Source organism: Phalaenopsis equestris, unplaced genomic scaffold, assembly GCF_001263595.1.
Source record: "Phalaenopsis equestris unplaced genomic scaffold, ASM126359v1 Scaffold000925, whole genome shotgun sequence".
NCBI lineage: Eukaryota > Viridiplantae > Streptophyta > Magnoliopsida > Asparagales > Orchidaceae > Phalaenopsis > Phalaenopsis equestris.
The window spans coordinates 191,539-212,613 of record NW_018165364.1 but is presented as its reverse complement, the minus strand read 5'-3'; the positions used below and the strand labels follow the sequence as shown (position 1 = coordinate 212,613).

The 21,075-nt window shown below is 33.2% G+C and overlaps 1 protein-coding gene across 2 annotated transcripts in view; it reads left to right on the top strand.

Moving 5' to 3' along the window:
• The first annotated feature begins 4,675 nt into the window (after nt 1-4,675).
• The window catches only part of LOC110032338 (homeobox-leucine zipper protein ROC2-like), a 21,277-nt gene continuing 4,877 nt past the window's right edge, over nt 4,676-21,075 (top strand). Inside the window, exons 1-6 of one of the 2 annotated variants that reach the window (XM_020735931.1) lie at nt 4,676-5,179; nt 6,165-6,406; nt 6,492-6,609; nt 7,555-7,743; nt 8,238-8,690; nt 9,378-9,479. In XM_020735931.1, the coding sequence (XP_020591590.1) occupies nt 5,078-5,179; nt 6,165-6,406; nt 6,492-6,609; nt 7,555-7,743; nt 8,238-8,690; nt 9,378-9,479 (1,206 nt within the window). In that variant the 5' untranslated portion in view covers nt 4,676-5,077. The remainder of the gene's footprint in view (nt 5,180-6,164; nt 6,407-6,491; nt 6,610-7,554; nt 7,744-8,237; nt 8,691-9,377; nt 9,480-21,075) is intronic. The other variant, XM_020735932.1, reaches the window with a different exon arrangement.

The window sequence follows — 21,075 nt, the reverse complement described above, 5'->3', positions numbered from 1 at the left end:
CGGCTCTTAGGCACCAAAACTCTTTTGCACATTTTTTCACTTTATGCTCCAAATTTGATCCTTTTTCACTCCTTTTAGCATTTTTCAACTTCTTACTTGTACTTGAAAGAAAAACACACAAATACCTTCCATTAAAGCACAATATCTCAAAAATAGTTATAATTAAAGCACAATATCTCAAAAATAAGTATAAAAATGTGTCTAAAAATACTATATATTTTAGGTATATCACATACGCCGTGAGATTTAGAATAGTATCTCCTACCTAAATAACCTTCAATAAAGGGAGAGTATAAGGATCAACGATACTATTCACTGTCTCTTGATGAGATTGTTGCCTTCGATACTCTTAGGTTGCCCGTAGTCCTAGCTCAATCAAAATAAGTATCCTGTGGACTACACTACTTTGCAAAGTGTTTAAAAAATGAAATTACTTTTGCATGTTAAAGTAAATTCTATATGCATGAAAATTAAATAAAAAATGAAAAATTATAAAGGTCCACGGTTAATCACTTAAATCAAGGTTAGGACTACCCTCCTTAAATTATCGAGTTGGTAGCTCTTACTCAAGGTTGCGAAGCACACAATCTAGCTTTGAGCCCCCACCTTTACCAATGTCTTACACCTAGTCCTAGTCTTTCATATGTGACTACGTATTTTGTTCTAATTACAAGTGTTTTCTTACAACTCGTTTTTAGACTTTTCCCATACAGGATGTTCCTGTTTACTTTCTTGTGATTTATTTAAGTTTCTTGCAAATATATTATGTTTTATGATGCTAACCATGCAGCAGTAGCAGAGGACCAAGTATGCATTTACATTTTATGCATTGCCATTTCACTTATTTACCTTGCATTATTTTCTACCTGCATTTATTTACTTTATATGCAAAACTAAACCAAAACTGAAAAATTACAAAAACACATTTTTTTTTAAAAATTAAATCTACACTTTCAAAACAATGAATGAACATAATACACTCTTTTTTGGTTTATGAGGATTTCTCGTACGAGGTAACCTATGGTTACTAATGGGAGTTCTCCAGTTTAAATGAGCTTAACAACTCGTTTAGACTAAGTAAATTCAAGAGAAAAAAAGTGATGTCGGAAGACACATGAACCGTTGGATCCTAATTGGTGTCGCTCTAATTAAGTTAAAATCCTCCCTTTAAAGACACATGAACAACAACAACAACAAAACCTGACACTTAAACTGCAAAACTATAAGTTCTTACCTAGAGCTGTCACTTTGATGAGGAGCTTGGAGCTAACTCTGTGGGCAGGGTGACAACAATGTACATAAGAAGAACTTCGAGAGAGCAAATAGATCTACTAAAACAAATCATTTCTTAGAATTAATAACAAGCCATAGGACTTCAAGGTAGCTCGTTTAGTATTGTATAAATTCTCAACTTATCTTTAGGCATTTGCACAGTCATGTTATGCAATATAAGCCTTAAATCGCTTCAGGCTCTGAGGTTATCGTTTGTTATGACATAAACCCTCCTATCGTCCAGGCCATTTGTATGACCGTGTCATGTAAGTGTAATCCCTAAATAATAAAATTGGTAGGATGAAACATCTAATAATATTTCTCCAAAACTGAATCCAAACCATAGGATAGCTTGGGAAATCACCAAAGTTCTCCTTGGGATTCGTAACATCCCCTAGTTTTCTCCTTTTGGATTCTGAAATTAACTATTCCTAGTTAATCTTTCCCATGTTGATGACTGACATGAGGTTAAGAACCTTTAGTGGTTCAAATTCTAAGAAATTATGATTTAGTTTATTTTTATGATTTTCATTTATTTTTTTTGTTGTGATTCAAATAAAAATTTATTTAGGGTAATTGTTGTTTGATTTTATTTTCATTTATTCCTTTTTTTAATGTTTCAGATTTTTATCATTGTTCTTTAATTAATTAAGAATTTTTAAAGTTTATTTATATTTTTTGATTTCTTTAACTATTTTTAAATCCTACATGACAGTCCAAGTCATCAAAGCACATTGCCACATGTACATCCTGTTTCCTTGCGTCTCCTTCACATTCAGCAGCTAACCATTAAAGGCCTTCCATGTCAGATATCCCCTGTAAAAATCCAAGTGCATGCCTCAAACATCGCCACTTCATCACGTGATCATCCGAGCCATCCAAAATATAAACAAAAGATTGTACAACATCGGTTCATCGTATCTACAGGGTTGATGAATTAATTTTCATGCAAGGTAAAACACACAGATCAATTTACTTAGCCCATAGATTGAGAAACTATCACCGTCAAAATGACTGTCTACCCAAATCCTATCTATGTATCAGTTAATATGAACTAAAATGCATATTTGTTTCACAAAACATCCAAACTCAATACTAAAAATGGAAATTTAGTTACATGCCTCGATTCGATGAAGTTCTTCTTGATCCATAGCTTCCAAAATATTTGTAGGGATCATAATTAAATTTTAATTTCCTAGAATTGATCAGAAGACTTGCAAAGATAGAAATGAGGCTTGGAGAGGAGCAGAATGAATTGGAAAAGGTGGTTTGAGGTAGGCTTGGTGGCGGCTTGGCTTCAAAGTAGCTTGGATTTGGAAGTTTTGGCAAGTAGGTGGTCAAGAAGTCCTAATGCCAAATTTTGGTGAACTTGTTTGTGCAAATATGGGGCTTAAAAGGATAAGCATTTGTTTGGAAAGATTAAAAAGCGAATAATTGTGAGAGTGGGTGCAATTTTTGGTGATTTTTATTTTATTTTATAAATTAATGTGTTTTGAAAATTAGAAGAAATTGTGTAGTGCTTTTAAATGTTTTTTAAATATTTTGTTAATTTTTGAAAAACCTATTTTGAAATAAAATTTTTAGGTGAAATTTTAGAATAAAATGAAAATTGTGGAAAATATTTTGATAAAAATGCCATTTTATTATATTTTAAAATTTTTATTTAATTTTCATTAATAAAATGTGATTATTGAATTAATTTAAAATTTTATTTTGCTTTATTTAATTTATGAAAATTTTATTTATATTTTCTTATTTTACAATTTTTTTATGATTTTTTAAAATTTTATTTTATTTTGAAATGATTTTTGGAATTTTCAATTTTTTGATTAATTTAAAAAAAATAATTTTGAATTTTGAAAATTTAGTTTATGATGTATGAAAATTTCAATTGTTTTGATTTTTGTATGACTTGTCTTGATGAATATTATTTCATTTTTAAGATTTTTGTGAGTTAATAATTTTTCTTCCTTATTAAAAGACAATCCTCTTTCCTAGCTTAAAGTGAACTTCATATTCAAGTATGTTCTTTACAAGCTAAAGGAGTTATCTAAATGTGGTGAAAAATGAGAGAAGTGCCTCAAATAAAAACCAAATAGAAGACATAAGTTACTAAGGTCAAAAGGACGTTGCTTAAGACATTTCAAACATATAAATACTCAACGTATTCTTCAATAGATTTGGCCTTAATCAACTCAACTAAGGATTGGGAATTTAAGGTCAAACATATGAAACTATAAAGCATCAAGAAATGTATAAATTTCTAGTTGACATTAGTCTAATTATTAGATCTCTAGGAAAAGCCACTAGAAAACCCTAAGGTCAATCCACAAGTTCTAGAGAGAGAGGACCTCTTTTAAAAATGAGGGCAACACCTAGGCCTCATGGTTTTATCCCTTTAGAGGATTTTTCAAGTAAAAAAAATTGTGGTATCCCCTCTTGTTTACCTTTCTTTTATCCATATTTGTGTTGGATCTTCGTTCAACGCTAATACGCTAAATTATTACACAATCATTGCAAATCTTCCGGCACAAATAGATCGTAGAATTATAGATTCTTAATAATGCAATGAATCTTTGTGAAGGATATTGGTCACATAAAATTGATGATACTTATTAACTTGCAAAAAATTTTTATTATGAAGAATTCACGGAATAAAGAAAACTACAATTAAAAATTAAATTGCAATAATTTCAAATTGAAGTAGTTAGAATAAAAATTTTCAAAATCTCTCTATAATTTCTAATTTATATTAAGTGTTAGCTAAAATAAAAAAAAAATCAATAATATATTTTATTATTGATTGTTCGATTATACTGAAGTTGACACGGTCAACTTTCACAAAAACAATTGAACATTCATTTTTTTTATGTATGAATATTGTTAAGACAATATTACAAAATTCAACGAAAAATAATTTTGCTTACCACATCACTAATGATATATTTTAAAAGTGATGTTGCAGTGAGTTTCAGTGCGAAATCAATTATCAAAGAGTTCGATATAATGAAGAAGAAATGAACACAAACTAATATGCACATTCATAATAACTTTTTTAAAACAAATATTTTTATTTATAAGTAATTGTGACTATTTCATTTAATCTCATTTATTTATTCGAAAAATTAAAATTTTAATTTTAATTTTATTTTAATTAGTATTTATTCGCTCCCATTACTTGCTCGGAGGGAGGCATGGTACGCTAATACACGGTGCGTCTTACACGTTACTGCTACTAATATTAACCTTTAGAGGTTGTGGTGGTCATCTCATTTAGATCATACACCTTCTAGCCGAACACAAAAAATTAAAAAAAAAATAAAAATAAAGCTCTCTCTCTCTCTCTTTCTCACTCATGCAGTAACACCACTTCTCAATAAATGCAATTGCACCCTCTCAATACGCTTTGCAATAACTCCTCTCCTTCCACACCCTCTCCAGCTGTTCCCCTTCTTCCACCTCCTCCTTTCCAACCTTTCTTCTTCCCCTTTTGTCTCTGCAACTCCTCTTACATTCCATGGCTTCTCTCAAAACCATCTCAATCTTTCTTACTGCATAGACTTCAACACCGATCTTCTTTCTCCACCGTAAAGAGAGACATCATTTTCCTTATTTTTCTTCAAGCATTTAGATGCAAGAGACTGAAAGGAAGGAGACATAAAGCCAGTATCTTATAGATCTTAGCTCTCCAAGTTGTTTTCTTTTTTTTTCCTTTTCTCTTTCTTCATGTCTCTTTGGATCTTCTCTCTCTAAACTGAGGTCTCTTTAGAAGAAGGAAGAAGTTAGGGTTTTGTGAAGCTAAAATATGCCCGCCGGCATCATGATTCCGGCGAGACACATGTCATCGTTGGTCGGTAGGAACTCCGGAATGAGCTTCGGCAACTCATCGGCGCTGACTCTTGGGCAGGTAGCGGAGTCAAAGCTTGTTTTTTTCCTCTTAATAAAGTTTCATCACTTGATATCTACGTCGAAGGAAACTTTTGTTTTACAGAGTTGGTTCATGCAGTTAAGGTTGGAAATGCAATTAGTTCTTCTAATTTTGCTTTTTAGTTTGTTAAGTAGATTTGTTAGTTTGTTAAAGATCTGGCTTTTTTGACTTGTTTTGTCCTAAAAACTCCTCGGTAAGTGTGAACCGCGTGGATGTGCAGTGTCATGGTAGTCACCTATAGCTCTTCTATCAGAGCCTGCTTATACTTTTAGAGAGAGAAATAAAGAGGGAGAAATAGAGAGAGAAAGATGGAGGGAGAGGTTTTGTTTCCTTCCCTCCATGCATGAGCAGATATAAACCATCATATAATTTCTTCTTCTTCTTCACTTTCCTTCGATTTGCAAGGTTTGAAGGATTATAAGCAAAAGTTAATCCTAGATCTGAGCTACTAAGGAAAAAAGAGATTCAGGTAAATAGAGCTTAGTACTAATACTATGTTAATATTAATTAATATAAAAGAATTTTAAAACTATCCTTTAACTAGAAATCTCTATATATGAAGGTACTCTTTGTTACTTGTTTTTACTTATTCAAGTCCCTCTAGACCAGGAAAAAAATGAGGTTTTTACTTCTCTAACTCTTCCCTATTCAAAAAAATAAATAATTTCAGTGAGCATAAGTTTTAATATAGCATTAATTCTGTCCAATATGACCGCTCAAATCCAAAAGAAAATTACAGTTAATTCGGTTTTTATTTGCCTTGACTTGCTTATCTTGGAGACTTGTATGACAAACTGTCTGACTTCTTTTTTCAAACATTTTTTGAACTTTTACTGCTTCAGAACTGTCTTATGATTTATGATGTATTCTGAAATCGGTTAATGACATTTTTAGCTTAGATTTAAAAAAAAATAAAACTTTTAGCTAATTAATTCACTTCATAATATCATGTTCTTGTTTTAAGATGCAGACCGACATATTAGAAACTCAGCAGCTCCCATTCCAACACCAGCTCATAGAAGTGCATACTCCGCCAACCACGACGGCGGAAAGCGAGATCATGAGAGCTGGAGAAGACGACTTAGAGAGCAAATCCGGTAGCGAGAACATTGAAGGCGCATCCGGTGACGAACAAGATCCTAACCAGCGGCCGAGGAAGAAGAGGTATCATCGGCACACACAGCACCAGATTCAAGAGATGGAGAAGTAAGATCGACGCCCGTAAATTTGTTCAACAAGTTTGGTTTTAATGCGGATGTTTGCTAAGTATTTGCTGTTGATTTATCTCCAGTTTCTTCAAAGAATGTCCTCATCCAGATGACAAGCAAAGGAAGGAACTGAGCAGGGAGCTAGGGTTAGAGCCATTGCAAGTCAAGTTCTGGTTTCAGAACAAGCGTACACAAATGAAGGTCTGGAATCCCAATGAAAACCCATTCAGAATATTTTGCGGTAGTTACTACTCATTAAAGAAAGCAGAAGGCTGTATATTAATTTTAATTCACATTACGTTAAGTTATGAGAAAAAAAATAATATTTTTTAATGTAATTTTGGTGGTGCAAGGAAATATAACTATTACTTAATTGTAAATAAGGATTTAGAGCCCGTTTAGGACAGCTTATAAGTGCGGGCGACGTTTTCAAAACGCCGCCTCACTGTCACTGTTTGGTACCCACCCACTTATCGCCAGATTATTGAAAATTGTGTTTCCGAAATTGTAAAAGACGCTGACGTTTTCCAATTGTGATCTAGATTGGTAACTTGATTTTCCTAAATGTGACTAGATTGGTATGATATGCCAGCCATCAACTAAATCTATATCATATTTATTTAAAGTAAATACAATTAATTTGAATTATAGGTATCGTGAACAAAAAATTAATTAGCTTATCCTGTCTCAATTGTCTTCATTAATATGTATTGTTAGTTGCAAAAAATGCAACAAAAATATTGGTGAATTTTTAATGATAAATAAATGCGAAACGTTGCTGTTTCTGGTCATTTGTTAACAAGAAAAAAAAGGAAGACTTAACCATACTGATTAATTTCTATGTATTTATCTATGTAACACCTGAATTACAATTTTTATCTCAACTATAGATGAAAAAATGTGTATTTCACTCAAAATTGTTGTATTTTTTGTGATATGAAAGATTTGTGTGGTATAAATGTAAAACATGTAAAGCTTATCTGCTAGATATGTGAATGTCTAAGAATTAGGTGGTACGCATTTTATATTTAGTTTTATCACGCCACTTAAGGATATCAATATGAACACGTTTTTTTTTATATTGAGCTATATATATATATATATATATATATATATATTTTTAGTTCTTCTTCTTCTCCTCCTCAGACCCAGCATGAGAGACAAGAGAATGGACAATTAAGGGCTGATAACGAGAGGCTTCGTACAGAGAACCTCCGATACAAGGAAGCTTTAAGCAATGCCTCGTGCCCCACCTGCGGCGGCCCAGCCGCCCTGGGTGAGATGTCCTTCGATGAACATCACCTCAGAATTGAGAATGGGAGGCTAAGAGAGGAGGTAATGGCCGGAAACCTGCAAATTTTATTGAATGTTATGCCTTTGATTTAGTCGTTCTTTTATATTATGTGTTATAAATTACAAAATGTGGCTTTAATTATTATCTATATACTCACATGCATCCAATATACAGTTTTATTTATTTGTTGAATACTACTACTTTAACTCGATATGTAGGTAATTTAGAGATCTTGTTTGATTTGTTGACACGTTAATGATTTATTAATAATTTTTTAAATTAATGTATTTGATTAATAATTACGTTATTGATGTAGTCAACTACCTATTGTGGCTCCAATATGTCAGATTATTTTATGGTGCCGAAAATTTTTTATTGAAATGAAAATTAATTAAATCGCCCTTAATTTCTACTTATTTTTACATTGATTAAAGAAAATAATACTATATTTGGCTAACACACTACTGAATTTCATCCAAAATGACTTTTAATTTTTTATTCTCTTCTTTCTCACTTGTGATTCTCTTGCATGAAGATTGACAGGATATCAGGCATAGCAGCAAAATACGTAGGGAAACCAATGGGCTCTCTCCCCCTCCTCTCCCCCTCCAGCACCTCTCGTTCTCCTTTAGACCTCGGCATTGGTGGATTCAGCACAGTTCAGCCGACAGGCCTCGCCGGAGGTGATATTTATCGATCCGGTGAGTTCCTAAGGTCTGTTTCTGGCCAGCCAGAGATCGACAAGCCGCTGGTGATTGAGCTGGCGGTGACTGCCATGGAGGAACTCATCAGAATGGCCCAGCTTGGAGAGCCTTTATGGAGTCCTGGACCAGACGGAGCTACAAGTACTCTCAATGAGGAAGAGTACATGCAGAATTTTCCAAGAGGGATTGGACCAAATCCCTTTGGATTGAGGTCCGAAGCTTCAAGGGAGACTGCTGTGGTCATCATGAATCATGTTAATCTTGTTGAGATTCTCATGGATGCGGTGAGGTCCAAGTTGGTTTATTCAAATGGTTCAAGTATTTTGATAAAATATTAGTTTTGTTAAATGCTTATCTTTATATAATATCTTTGGTATAATTAGAAGTAAGTTCTTACTATAGCCGTAAGAAATCTGCATCCCAACAAATCCAATAATATATAGGTGGTATGAATAGAAGAAGATAATCCATTGCATCTTTGACTTGAGGGACAAAGGCCCTATGCACTATTAAATATAGTTTTGTCACACTATTGAATTTCATGTTCACATTACTGTTAATATTTGACTCTAAATGTATTTCTGAATAAAAATCTGATGAACATTGTCTAAAATTTAATATGAAATGTAGCGAACTTCTAATCATATGAGGAAAAATTCACATTTTCATAAAACATAAATATAAGGCCAAAATAGTAACTATTTTTTATAATTTTAAAAATATACAACCATAATTTACTATTTTACAGCATTTTTTTCCCTTATTCTAGCTTTTGTCTAAAAAAAAAGCGCTTATATGTTTGATTCATATGAACGTACATAAACTAATGTATAATGACACGCGGATTGTGCATTTAGTGTGAACCTCTTGTGTAAAGAAATAATTTATTAGTGGTTATTTATTTATTTATTTATTTATATTTTTTGTGAATTTGAGATTTTATTAGATTTAATAATTTTGCTGTTATTTAGAATCAATGGTGCACAATGTTCTCTGGCATTGTGTCAAGGGCGATGACGCTTGATGTGCTGTCTACTGGAGTTGCTGGAAACTACAATGGAGCTTTGCAAGTGGTATGTTTTATGAGTCGTGCTTCAATATTTTTGAGCTCATGTTGTTAACGTGATCTCTTTTTTCAAATTAATTATTTAATTTAGGAAAAAAATTTGGGATTTAATTTTAGCAAATTCAGAATTTAATTCAATAGACATCCATCTCTGTTGTTTGAAAATAACTAAAGTATTTGTTTATGTGGGCCAACATATGTAAATGTGTTATTAATTATGGTACCTTGAAGTCAAGTATGATTAATGTGGTCTAATAAGATAATATTAATTGGCATATATGTATTAAAATTTTAAATTATGATCTAAAATATGTGTAAAAACTTATTTGTATTTTCACCTATTATGATAAGTAGAATTTAAAGTATAAATGTGCGGGAAATAACTGCCCATTAGATACTAAGAGTCCCTTTTGTTTTTCCCAAAAGAAAAATAAAAAAAAAATTCACTTTTTTGTGATTTTACGTGCTGAAACTTACACATGTCAAATAAGTCAGCCGCACAAAAAGTTTTTACGTGCTGATTTTATGAAGCAAAATAAGTCGGCCGCACAGCGCAATTACACATGTCAAATAAAAATGCAGTTATTTAAAGAATGTCTCGTATCAATATACTAAATTTCTAAACCTAGTTTAGCATGATCACGAACAAGAGATGATTTTCTAAAGTCATACTTGAAAGTGATAATAAAAATAACATGTTCGGAAAAGATGACAAACAGTGGAAGATAAATCTTACTGTTCTTCTAAGTATGTGAGGCTCGCGTCCCTATGATTTAGGTAATGTGATGATTCCTGGGTTTTCTAAATTTTCCCTGTGTTGCTGATCCTTTTTGTGTCGCCATCTTCATTTTGTCGTTTGCTTGATGTCATCATTGTCGTTGAGGAGTAGCCAGTTTTTTTTTTCGTTATGTTGCCTTTTCTCCGAATAATTCTAGATCTCAGATCATGTAGGTGTACTAAGATATGAGAAATTAGAGGACTAGGGCAGACAATAACGGGAACAAATAAAAGAAGTATACGGGTAGCTTTTATAAAGTGAATTTTCGCATTGATAGTTCCAAAGCATAAGTCCAAAGTGAGATCAAATCGGTATGCTTTAAAGACAAAACTACGAAGGAGGCCTTATGAAAGCTAACTACAAGAGAATTTAGGCTGATGTACCTGTTCTAGAATTTGCGTCTTCTTATAAGGATAAGTCCCTATAGTTAATTACATCTTAAGTAGTCAAGACAGCATAAGAAATCTTCATATTAAGGTTATAATTTTTTCTTAAAAGTTTAAATGTCGTTGTCATGGAAAGGAGTGTCAAAGTCCAATCCTAAGGGTAACAGATTCCTAAAGATTCCAAACTATCCTAGAGTTTTGTTTTATCATCGATAGTTTAGTTACGGTTCATCCTTTTGCTCCTTATTTTGAATGCCCGTCCCTGTAAAACAGTGTTAGCACACTTTAATAACTTGCAAAGTAAATCTTGGATGAAGATTGCCTTTTGTCTTATGTAGTCCTGCAAAATAGATAATTTTGGATTAATTGGTTGGTTGTTAGACAACCCGATTACGATGCCAATGCCTTTCCATCATCTCGGGATTGTTGAGTTTTTTTATCTACTTAGCCTGAGAGGTGGCCAAATATGCTTGGACCGGAAGATTCCTGTCAACAATCATGGGTTGCGTCGTTCAAGAAATCTTTGTAGGCCTGGGTATCTAGGTTTCAATTTTCTTTTAGTGATCTTTGTTCATTGGGGTTTCATATAAGTTTTAATGTCTTTTTCAGATTTTAGGGGTTGAAAATTTTGGTTGCTTAAGACTTATTAGGCGATTATTAATTTGATTTTATTATTTTGTGTTCAAATTTTAATATTTGAGATGACCCAATCAAGATCCCATGGTTTTGTTGTCCCGGGATCATTGGGGCCTGTATTTTGATTAGTCACAAGTGAATGAAAGATATTTTGTTAGCAGCCATGGGTTGCCTTCTTCAAAATATCTTCTTAAATCAGGTTGCATTTTTTTCATTCAAGTTTAAGTTTTAATGTCTTTTAAAGTGAACTTTTATGTCATTTCATTTAGGTTGGTTTGTTGTCTTTTTGTCTTATCCCAAATTATTCCTGACGAAGGCTAAATGTGCTTTTATTCTTGTATGAGAAGTTAAACCCTGCTTAACCTCCAGTCACCTAGACCTAGGTCTAGGTTGATTTTAGATTAGTTCAAGTTTGGTTGAACTGATCTAAAGTAAGTCTCCTGATAATCTGAGCTAACCTAAATTAGGTTGGTTGTCCCTCAAATTTTCTTCAAACTTTTTTAAATCGACCAAAGTTTAATAGGATTGATTGGGGTCTTACTAGTCTTATTTGCTTTAGATTGACTTAAGGTAAGCTAAGTTATACTAAATCGGATTAACATGGGAATAAACCAGGTTGAATTGGACTGATTCTAGTTAAAATCCCTAGGTTGATTAAAGTTTAAGTTAATTTAGACTTGGTTAAATTCCAAGTTAGTTTATACTTGAGTTATCTATTTAAGTCTAAGTTGCGTTAGACTGAAATCGATCCTTGATTAAACTGAGGTTGAGACTTTAGTCATGATTGAATTTGAGTCTCAAGTAGGGTTGATCAGAGTTTAGGTTGATTGTCCTGAAGAAAGGTTATCTTTAGGTTAGCCTTAGTTATGTCAGGTTTTCCCAGTAGGTTGGGTTGATTGTGGATTAGCTCGAGTTAGGTCGGGCTGGCCCGGAGATTAGGTCGATCTGAGTTAGATCAGGTTGGCCTAGTGCTTTAATCAAATTAGGTTAACCTGAGTTAGGTCGATTTGACACGATGATTGGGTTAAATTGGGTTAAGCTGAGTTAGATCTAGTTGAATCGAAGGTTAAGTTGAATCCGAGTTAGGTCCCAATTGTTTAGTTGAATTGGGTTAACCCAAGTTAGGTCAGGTTGACTCGATGCTTTACTTGAGTTGGTTTCACCCAAATTAGGTCGGGTTGACCCTCTGGTTCAGTTGAATTGGGTTAATCAGAGTTATGTAGAGTTGACCCAATAATTTAGTTGAATAGGGTTAACCCGAGTTAGGTTGGATTGTCCCAGTGGTTTAGTTGATATGAGTACAAATTATGTTAGTCCCATGAGAATTTAAATTTGGTTGCCCAAGTTAAGTAACTTAGGTTAGATTTAGACCTAAGGAATTTTCAAGTTGAACTAAGTCTACGTTAGGTTAGACTTAGAATAGTTGATATTTTAAGCATAGATTAGACCTAAAAGGTGCACATTGGACTAGCTCTAATTTAGGTTTGACCCAAGGTTTGGGTTAGGTCTTAGTTGAATTAGACCTAGGATTGAAGTTAGGTCTAATATGAGTTCGACCTAAAAAGATTGTGCTAGGTCTAAGTTAGGTTAGATCTAGTGTTTAGGGTTAGGTCTAATTTTGACAAGACCTAAAGTTTAGGGTTAGACTAATGTTGACTAAAGCTAAAGAGATGGGTTAGGTCTAAAGTAAGTCAGACCGTAAGAGGTTGGACTGGGTCTAATTTAGGTTAGACATAGGGATGGGTTAGATCTACTATGAGTTTGACCCAAAAGTTTGATCTAGATCTAATTTTGGTTAGAATTAGGGTTTGGGTTATGTCTAATATGAGTTAGATTTAAAAGGTTGGACTGGATCTAATTTAGGTTAGACCTAGGGTTTGGTTTAGGTCTAATAATAATTAGACACAAAAGGTTGGGCTAGGTCTAAGTTTGGTTTGACCTAGGTATTAGGTTAGGCCTAAAGGTTGGGCTAGGTATAATTTAGGTTAAACCTAGGGTTTAGGTTAGGTCTAATGTAGATTAGACATAAAAGTTAGGCTAGTTCTAGTTTACGTTAGACCTAGGGTTTGGTTGAAATATAATGTAGATTAGACTTAAAAAAAGGGACTAAGTCTAAGTTAGGTTAGACTTAGGGTTTAGGTTTAGGTTTAATATAGGTTAGACCTAAAAGGATGACTAAGTCTAAGTTAGGATATACTTAGGTTTAGTTTTAGCTCTAATGTAGGTTAGACCTAAAAAGTTTACTATGCTTAAGTAAGGTTAAACTTAGGGGTTGGGTTTAGGTTTAATATAGATTAGACATAAAGAGGTAACTAAATCTAAGTTAGGTTAGACTAAGGGGATGGGTTTAGGTCCAATGAAGGTTGGACCTAAAAAAGGTTTGGGGCTAACTTGAGTCTACTCTGGACTAGACCTAAGGATAAACCTAAGTTAAGTTTGAGCCATCTCAAGCTGGATTGTGGTCCAGGCTTGACCTTAATTGGATTGGGTCTAATTATGGGTTCACCTATATTAGGCTAAGTCAAGTTAAGCATAAACCAAGTTTAGGCTTAAATTAGGTTAGCCCAGGCTACTAAGGGCTATTTCATGGTTAAAAGAGTAACCATCATGTTAACCTCTTAGGATCAAAGCTCCAGGGTTGGTTTAATGTCTTTAAACCAAATTGGGGAACAATATTGGGCTAAAGTGTAAAATTTTAATTTTAAAATTTTACATAAACCAAGTTAGACATAAACCAACTTTAGGCTTGAATCAGGTTAGTCTAGGGCAACTAAGGTTATTTCATGGTTAAAAGAGTAACCATGACGTTAACCCCTTATAATCAAAGCTTCAGGGTTGGTTTAATGTCTTTAAACCAAATTGGGGAACAATATTGGGCTAAAGTGTACAATTTTAATTTTAAAATTTTACATAAACCAAGTTAGACATAAACCAAGTTTAGGCTTGAATCAGGTTAGTCTAGTCTAGGGCTACTAAGGTTATTTCATGGTTAAAAGAGTAACCATGATGTTAACCCCTTAAGATCAAAGCTTCAGGGTTGGTTTAATGTCTTTAAACCAAATTGGGGAACAATATTGGGCTAAAGTGTAAAATTTTAATTTAAAAATTTTATTCCTAATTTTCTAATTTTTTTCATTTTAGGGTTTTCAAAAGTAGAAATCATTATTTTAGGTATCAATTTTGTTACCCTAAGTTTTCTTGTTAATTTTCATTTTAATTTTAAAATTTAAAATTTTTTTGTAATTTTTTTGCAAAATAATTACTATTTTGATATAAAATTTGTCATTTACAAGTCACCCCCACTGACCTTTGTAAAATCAGAGGATGTTCCTAAGATTAGATGGAAGCGGACTTCAAAATTTTAGATATTTCCTCATTATAATTAATTTTTAATAATTTAAATAGTCGATGTTGTATTTAATTAATTAAAAATTAAATATAAATTGATTATTTTTAATTTTATTTTCATTATTTTTCCATAAGTTCATTGAGTTCAGAGATATTTTTATTTTATTTTTATGAATTTTCTATACCAACTTATGAAATTTTAAGGTTTTATTTAATTTTTTGGATTTAAATAAATAAAAAAACTAAGTTATTGACATAGCCACACGACACTATCTGGATCCTTGGAATTGTCGAATGTTTGTGTGGTGGTCTGTGATTGGGTGCACTTTCAATGTTCTTGCTAGGTTGTCCCGCGATCCAGTGCTTCCCTCCCCGTGGTTTGGTGTTCTGATTTAATCTTTGTAGCCCGTTTTCAACACACGGAAATGACCAACATCATCCTCATGGGACAAAGAACTGAGAACAATTCTTAATCAAACCCTAGGATCTTACTTGATTCTTATCCAAATCACTCGAGGGTTGTTCATCTAAGCTAGACGAACATATCTATACAGTTCAATGATTATGGAGTGTTCATTTCTTTCTAAAAAGACTAGGCTCGAGGCTAATTTTGGGGGTTTTTATCCATACCTTATCCCAAGAAATGAGGCGTTGATTGGGCTTGATAGAGAGCTTCTCCTTGATGTCACGAACCTCCTCCTCACTTCAAGCTGAACTGAAACTGTTCCTAGCTATGAGCTAGACCAAATGGTGACTTCGGTTAGTGTTGGAATAGTTTGGATAGCTCGGGAAGCCTTAATTTTGAGTGGGGAGATTGTCTTGTGGCTCAAGAAAGCTTTTAAGAGGTTTAGATTTAAGTTTTGAAAGAGTTTATGTCAAGGCCAACAATTGTCCTGGATTAGCATAAGGAAATTAGGGTTTGCTCATGGTGGTTGTGGGTTGAGGATAGAGGGAATCTATTGCCTAGGTTAAGAGGAACAATTTATTTGTAGATAGGCTAAGGTTTGGGAGCCTGAATATGGAGTTTGGTCGTGTGTAGAGGCTTTCGGGTTCCTTCCTTAAGTAGTCATAAGAGGCCATGTGAAAGCTTAGCCATGATTGGAAAGGCTTGGGTGGCTCCTCAAAGAGTTCTCAGAGAGAATTTAGAGGCTTTTTTGCAGTAGAGAGAAACTTTGCAAGTTTTCATGGTAGCTTGACCATGGTGATGATCATGGAGGTGAGGAGGCATGAGAAGATGCTTTAAACTGACTGGAGTCCCTTTAGGTGGATAATATAGATCAGACTTGATCTGGTTTGGTACATCTAGAATTGGTCCAAGGAGGCTTGGGTTAGGTGACATGTGTTCCTTTCATGGTGGGTCATGGTGGATGATGCCAAGCTCACCAATTAAGGGTTGGATTTAACCTGGTTTGGCTCGGTATGTCATCCATGTATCATGGTAGGAGGGTATTGGGTCATGGGTGACCCGTTAGGAATGGGCCATATGCCATGGGTTTGGGTTTGGTTTTGTCTTAGGGTAATGAATTTAGGCTAAATGGGTTAGGTTTTCTCTTATTCTTAGACCGTAATGGAATTTAAAAATTCTCTCAACTAACTAATAAATTAATTAAGTGAATTATGAGGCCTGGCCAAAAAGAATTTTATATTCCAAAAGATTGTAAAAAACTTAACCCATTTTATATTTAGTGGCTAGTGTGAATAAATAAAATGTTATAAATTATAGAATAGTAGTTTTCACACAAGAGGTATTACCTAAGTATGCATAACATTTCAAGTAATATAGCGTTTTCCATAAAAACCCTAGTAACGATCCCACAGGGAAGTTGTAATTCTTTAAGCAGATTTTAGTGAAACTTTTACTTAAAATTGCAAAAATTAATCTAGAAAATATAATTCAGATGTAAATTAAAGCTACCAAATTTCTACAAATTCTAATTAAAACTAAGTTTAAATGCATAAATTATAAATATGCTAAATATAAAAGAGAGTTCTAATTATGAAAAGAATCTTTCCTCTTGTAATGAGTTCATAATCTGTGTTGAAATCAAAATATTTAAAAGTTTAAATGATGTATTGTGACAAATAGATGCATACCTATTATTTACCCTTTATCGAGCGCATAAAGAACATTATCTAATCTAAAGTAATTTCCCTCTTATATAATAGTGTTGAGTAAATTATAGTCTCTCACTTCTAGATTACCCACCGTGCCCTCTATGCAGGACCTACCAGGGATTTTATGTTTGATAAGGGATCTATCTTATCACCCTAGAAACACCAATTCTACGCTCAACGAAACTTACCTCTCTATCCATTTGCACTCTCCTTAGAGTATGATCGCCATCCTCATTAGGTTAATGTGGTACTCACTAGTTGGGTGAAATCATAGCCCTCCTAGGTCATTATGTTTCGCAACGGATTTTAACAATACAAGTGGCCAGTTTGCAAAGTAAATGAAGAACCAGTGAAAATACCATAAAAAATTTGAGAATAAAAGGAAAGTTCTAAACAAATGAAATCCTCCACATGATTAGTCCTTATTGCATGGAGAAAGAGAAACAAAACTACTCAGAATTTATGGGGATAACAAAACAAAACACGATTTATATTAAAACTTAAGTACACAACACAATACTTAAACAAAAATACAAATACTTTTCTCAACTTCTTCCCCAAGCAATCCTCTTAAGGTTCCTCACTTCTTTGACTTCAATAGACTCTTACAAGACTCAACACTCTTGTGGTAGCCGCCCACTCTAATGGGGATCTACCCTAATCACTCCAGCACACACACTCTCCTCCTAGCAATCTAGCCCTCTCCAACGCTCTAATTTTTTGCTTAGACTTCATCCCTATATGTAAAGCTCTGAAAATCTTCAAGAGTTACTTCAGGCATATTGTTAAAAATTCGGCTAAATTCATTAAATAAAAGGGGTAACCATTTCTAGCGCCTAGGTGCCAATCACGTTCGGTCTCTGTCACTTAGGCGCAGAAGTGGCGCTTAGGCGCCATTGCTCCATAACTCCATTTTGCATACTTTTTAACCTCTTTTTCTATAAACTCAATTTCCTGCACCTGAAATGAAAAAAACATGCAAAATACATTTTTATTAAAGCAAAATATCATAAAAAATAAGCATGATATTATATATATATATATAATATCATGCTTATTTTTGCATATGCCAATTCCTATAGTTTTTGTCCTATAAGAATATATAATATATATATATATATATTCTTCGTTCAATAAGTTTCTTTGTTTAATATTTTTTATTTAATATTCCTTCGTTTAATATATATATATATATATATATACATATGCCAATTCCCCCAAACATAAATGTTGTTTGTTCTCAAGTAACATTTTTACTATGTAGAAATATTATAACTTATGATGGTGGGTTTTGTTAAAAGATTCCTATAGTTTTTGTCCTAATAATGTGATGGTGATACTTTTAAGAAATTTTTAGTAACTCAGGTTAGAACAAAAGTATAAAAATATTTAGCAATTAAGTTTAGAAATTCTACATTTCTATTTATTTCAAAATAACTGTAAATTGTCATACTTAGGAATCTTAGAAAATAAAAAAAAAAGAATTTTAAGAGAACTTTACTAGTAAAGATACTAATACATAAAATTATAAACAAGCTCAGAACTGTAAATAAGTTTCTTCGTTCAAGTTGCTTCAAGTGAAGCCAATTTTTAATTAGGCATCTCCTCGAGCTTCTCCTCACATATTTTTTTCTTTTTTTGTTTTTTTTCTTTCAGGATTTTTTTAATCCTTACCTTTTTATGCGAGGATTACTATATCTAGATGTTCTTTAATGATTTTGAATTTCATTGTCCTCTTCCTAAAGTTAAAAACATATCTCACCTATTTTTACTTGATAATGTGTATTAGTAAAAAATTATTATTTTTTCATAAAGTCTCTAATTATTTTTTTGAAATATATATCTAAGATTTATATCATTTCAAAAATACAATTTTTCCTACTCAAAATAGTAAAAACATCATCCTATACTTTCATACCAAAATTTCTTACCTTTACAATTATCTCCTTATTACTAGAAAATTTTACTTAAGTGTACAATTACTCTTATTTAATAAAAAATATAGTTCTCCAAAGTTAACACCACATACCACAGGTTATGTTAAAATACTTCTTCTTTCAAAAATATAGTTTATTGAGGACAAATAAAGTTTAGTTTTAAAAAGTTTTTCTTCCTTCCCCAAACTTAAATTTTTAATAGATTAAAACATTTTAGTGAAAAATAAGCATGAAGAAAGAAAGAGATCAACAAAGTTATGTATCACAGGATTCTAAACATGAAAACAATACAAGCACAAGAAATAATAACAGGTGTGTACCAGGAAGTAAATCACAATTTAAAACTTATTTTTTCATCAAAACTGCCAAGTAAAGATCTACTTTCACACACAATCAGTCTGTATATGAACTAGAGCAAAAGTAAATAGTGGTGCAATAGAGTAAAGAGCTCCATACAAGAGTTCATACAAGCATCAACAGAAAACAAGTCCAATACAATGATAAAACAACCACAGATATCAAAGAACAATAAATTCATCCAGGCACACTAATAAAAATTAACTAATACTCACCATCATCATCCTCCTCCTCCTCCTCATCATCTTTCTCATCATATTCTTTGTCCCCATCCATATCCATATGACTCGGATCGTAAAATCTCGTATAACTAGAATAATCAAAGAATTCTACAGTCTGATCTTCTTTGATATAACTGACAAGAGATTTGTGAAATCCCTTCTCATAGTTACTATGCCAATGAAGATAAGAGTTAAAATGATCCTGACGATCTTCAATTCTCAGAAGTCTATTTCAAACATCAGAAATACCATCCTTATGAGATGTAAAGGCATGAGATGAAGATGGAGCATCAGAAGATCTAGTCTCAAATTCAGACTCAGCATGTTTCCCGTATATATCCACATTGGCCTTACCGATAGGCTTAAGTGGATGCAGTAACTCCTCATAAGACTCAAATCTAACTCCAGATTGACTGCATAAAATAAATATGAGAGAGAACTAGCCCAAACCTTTTGTAGTCCCTCCCTTAGAGGGATGAATAATGCTTTTGTAAATCAGAGAGCCAATATTGATGGGCTTCATCAACTGGATGCAATATTTCAGAATAGCCCTCTCCTAAGTTACTTCGCTCAAATGTTTTGAAGAAAGAAGATGAGAAAAGATAAAGTAATGTCAAGCCTTTGATGAGTCATTAAGTGCAGAAGAAGCAAAGTTTACCGTTTGGTTGTTCCTAATCTTCCATCCTCTACGTCTATCAGTCATAAATGCTATAATTTCCTAAAGTTTTCCCTTAGTAGGAACGAACTCTGTGTAAAAGCAGTCAGTTACATCAGGTAAAATAAATAATGTATTGATCCTTACAGGATTGAAATCTACTAGATTATCCCAAACAAACACCTAATCATCAGTCTCCTCGGGTAGATTGGCATAAAACTCTCAAACTATTAAAATGACGGCATCGACAGAAAAATAGCAGAATTTCTCTCAAATCCAAGCTACAATAAGATTTTCCATAGAACCACCACGAGAATGAAATGCTCGCTCATGAATCAATTTCTTAGAAACAAGAAGATCACTATAACGATCTTGTTCTTTTCTACTCACAAACTTCTTGGGATAAACAATATCCTTGCCTTTGCTTCTCTTCAATTTAGAAGTCATAATCAAATCTATAAAAGTGGCGCTATCCATTTTCAAAGGTTTACCACACACAACAGTTAAAGAAAATAAGATTTCATGATTAAAGAGATGTAATTTGAGACCAGGGAAACGAATCCAGCAGGTATAACTGACAGTTCGGTCTTAGGATCAAAATCCACCGATCATTTTAGGAATTTCATAACCTTATCTCCAATTCGTAAAAACGTCTTAGCAAAGAGCCTAGTATAGTCCTCATCATTCGCAAGTTAGATTAATAAGTGTCGACCGTCTAAAATCACAACTTTCCACCATCCCTTTAGCTTTAACATTTCAAACTCCCTACGAAGCAAATCAATCTTAGGATGACCATACATAAATTTTCCAACCAATGCTAACCGACAGGAGAAGGCCAAGATCAAAGATTCAACATCAGTGATACACATTGCGAGCTTCCCATTTTTCTTCCTTAACTTCTTAATAAATGAATAATCTCCACCCAAATTTAAGGAATTATGGAAACCTTGTGGAAAGTGTCCACCAACAAGAGAGCCGGAAAGGCCACCTCCCCCATCCAAAACCGCAACCGCAAAACTCTTACCAGAAGACATTTCGAGAAGATGAAATAAACAAAAGAGAAGCAAGCTAAGGGAAAGATCTCACCAACAGAGATGCGAAGCAACAAAATCCCCATTATCGCACGCGCAGTCTCCAGAGCGAACCCTAGAGGAGGAGACCGCCATTATA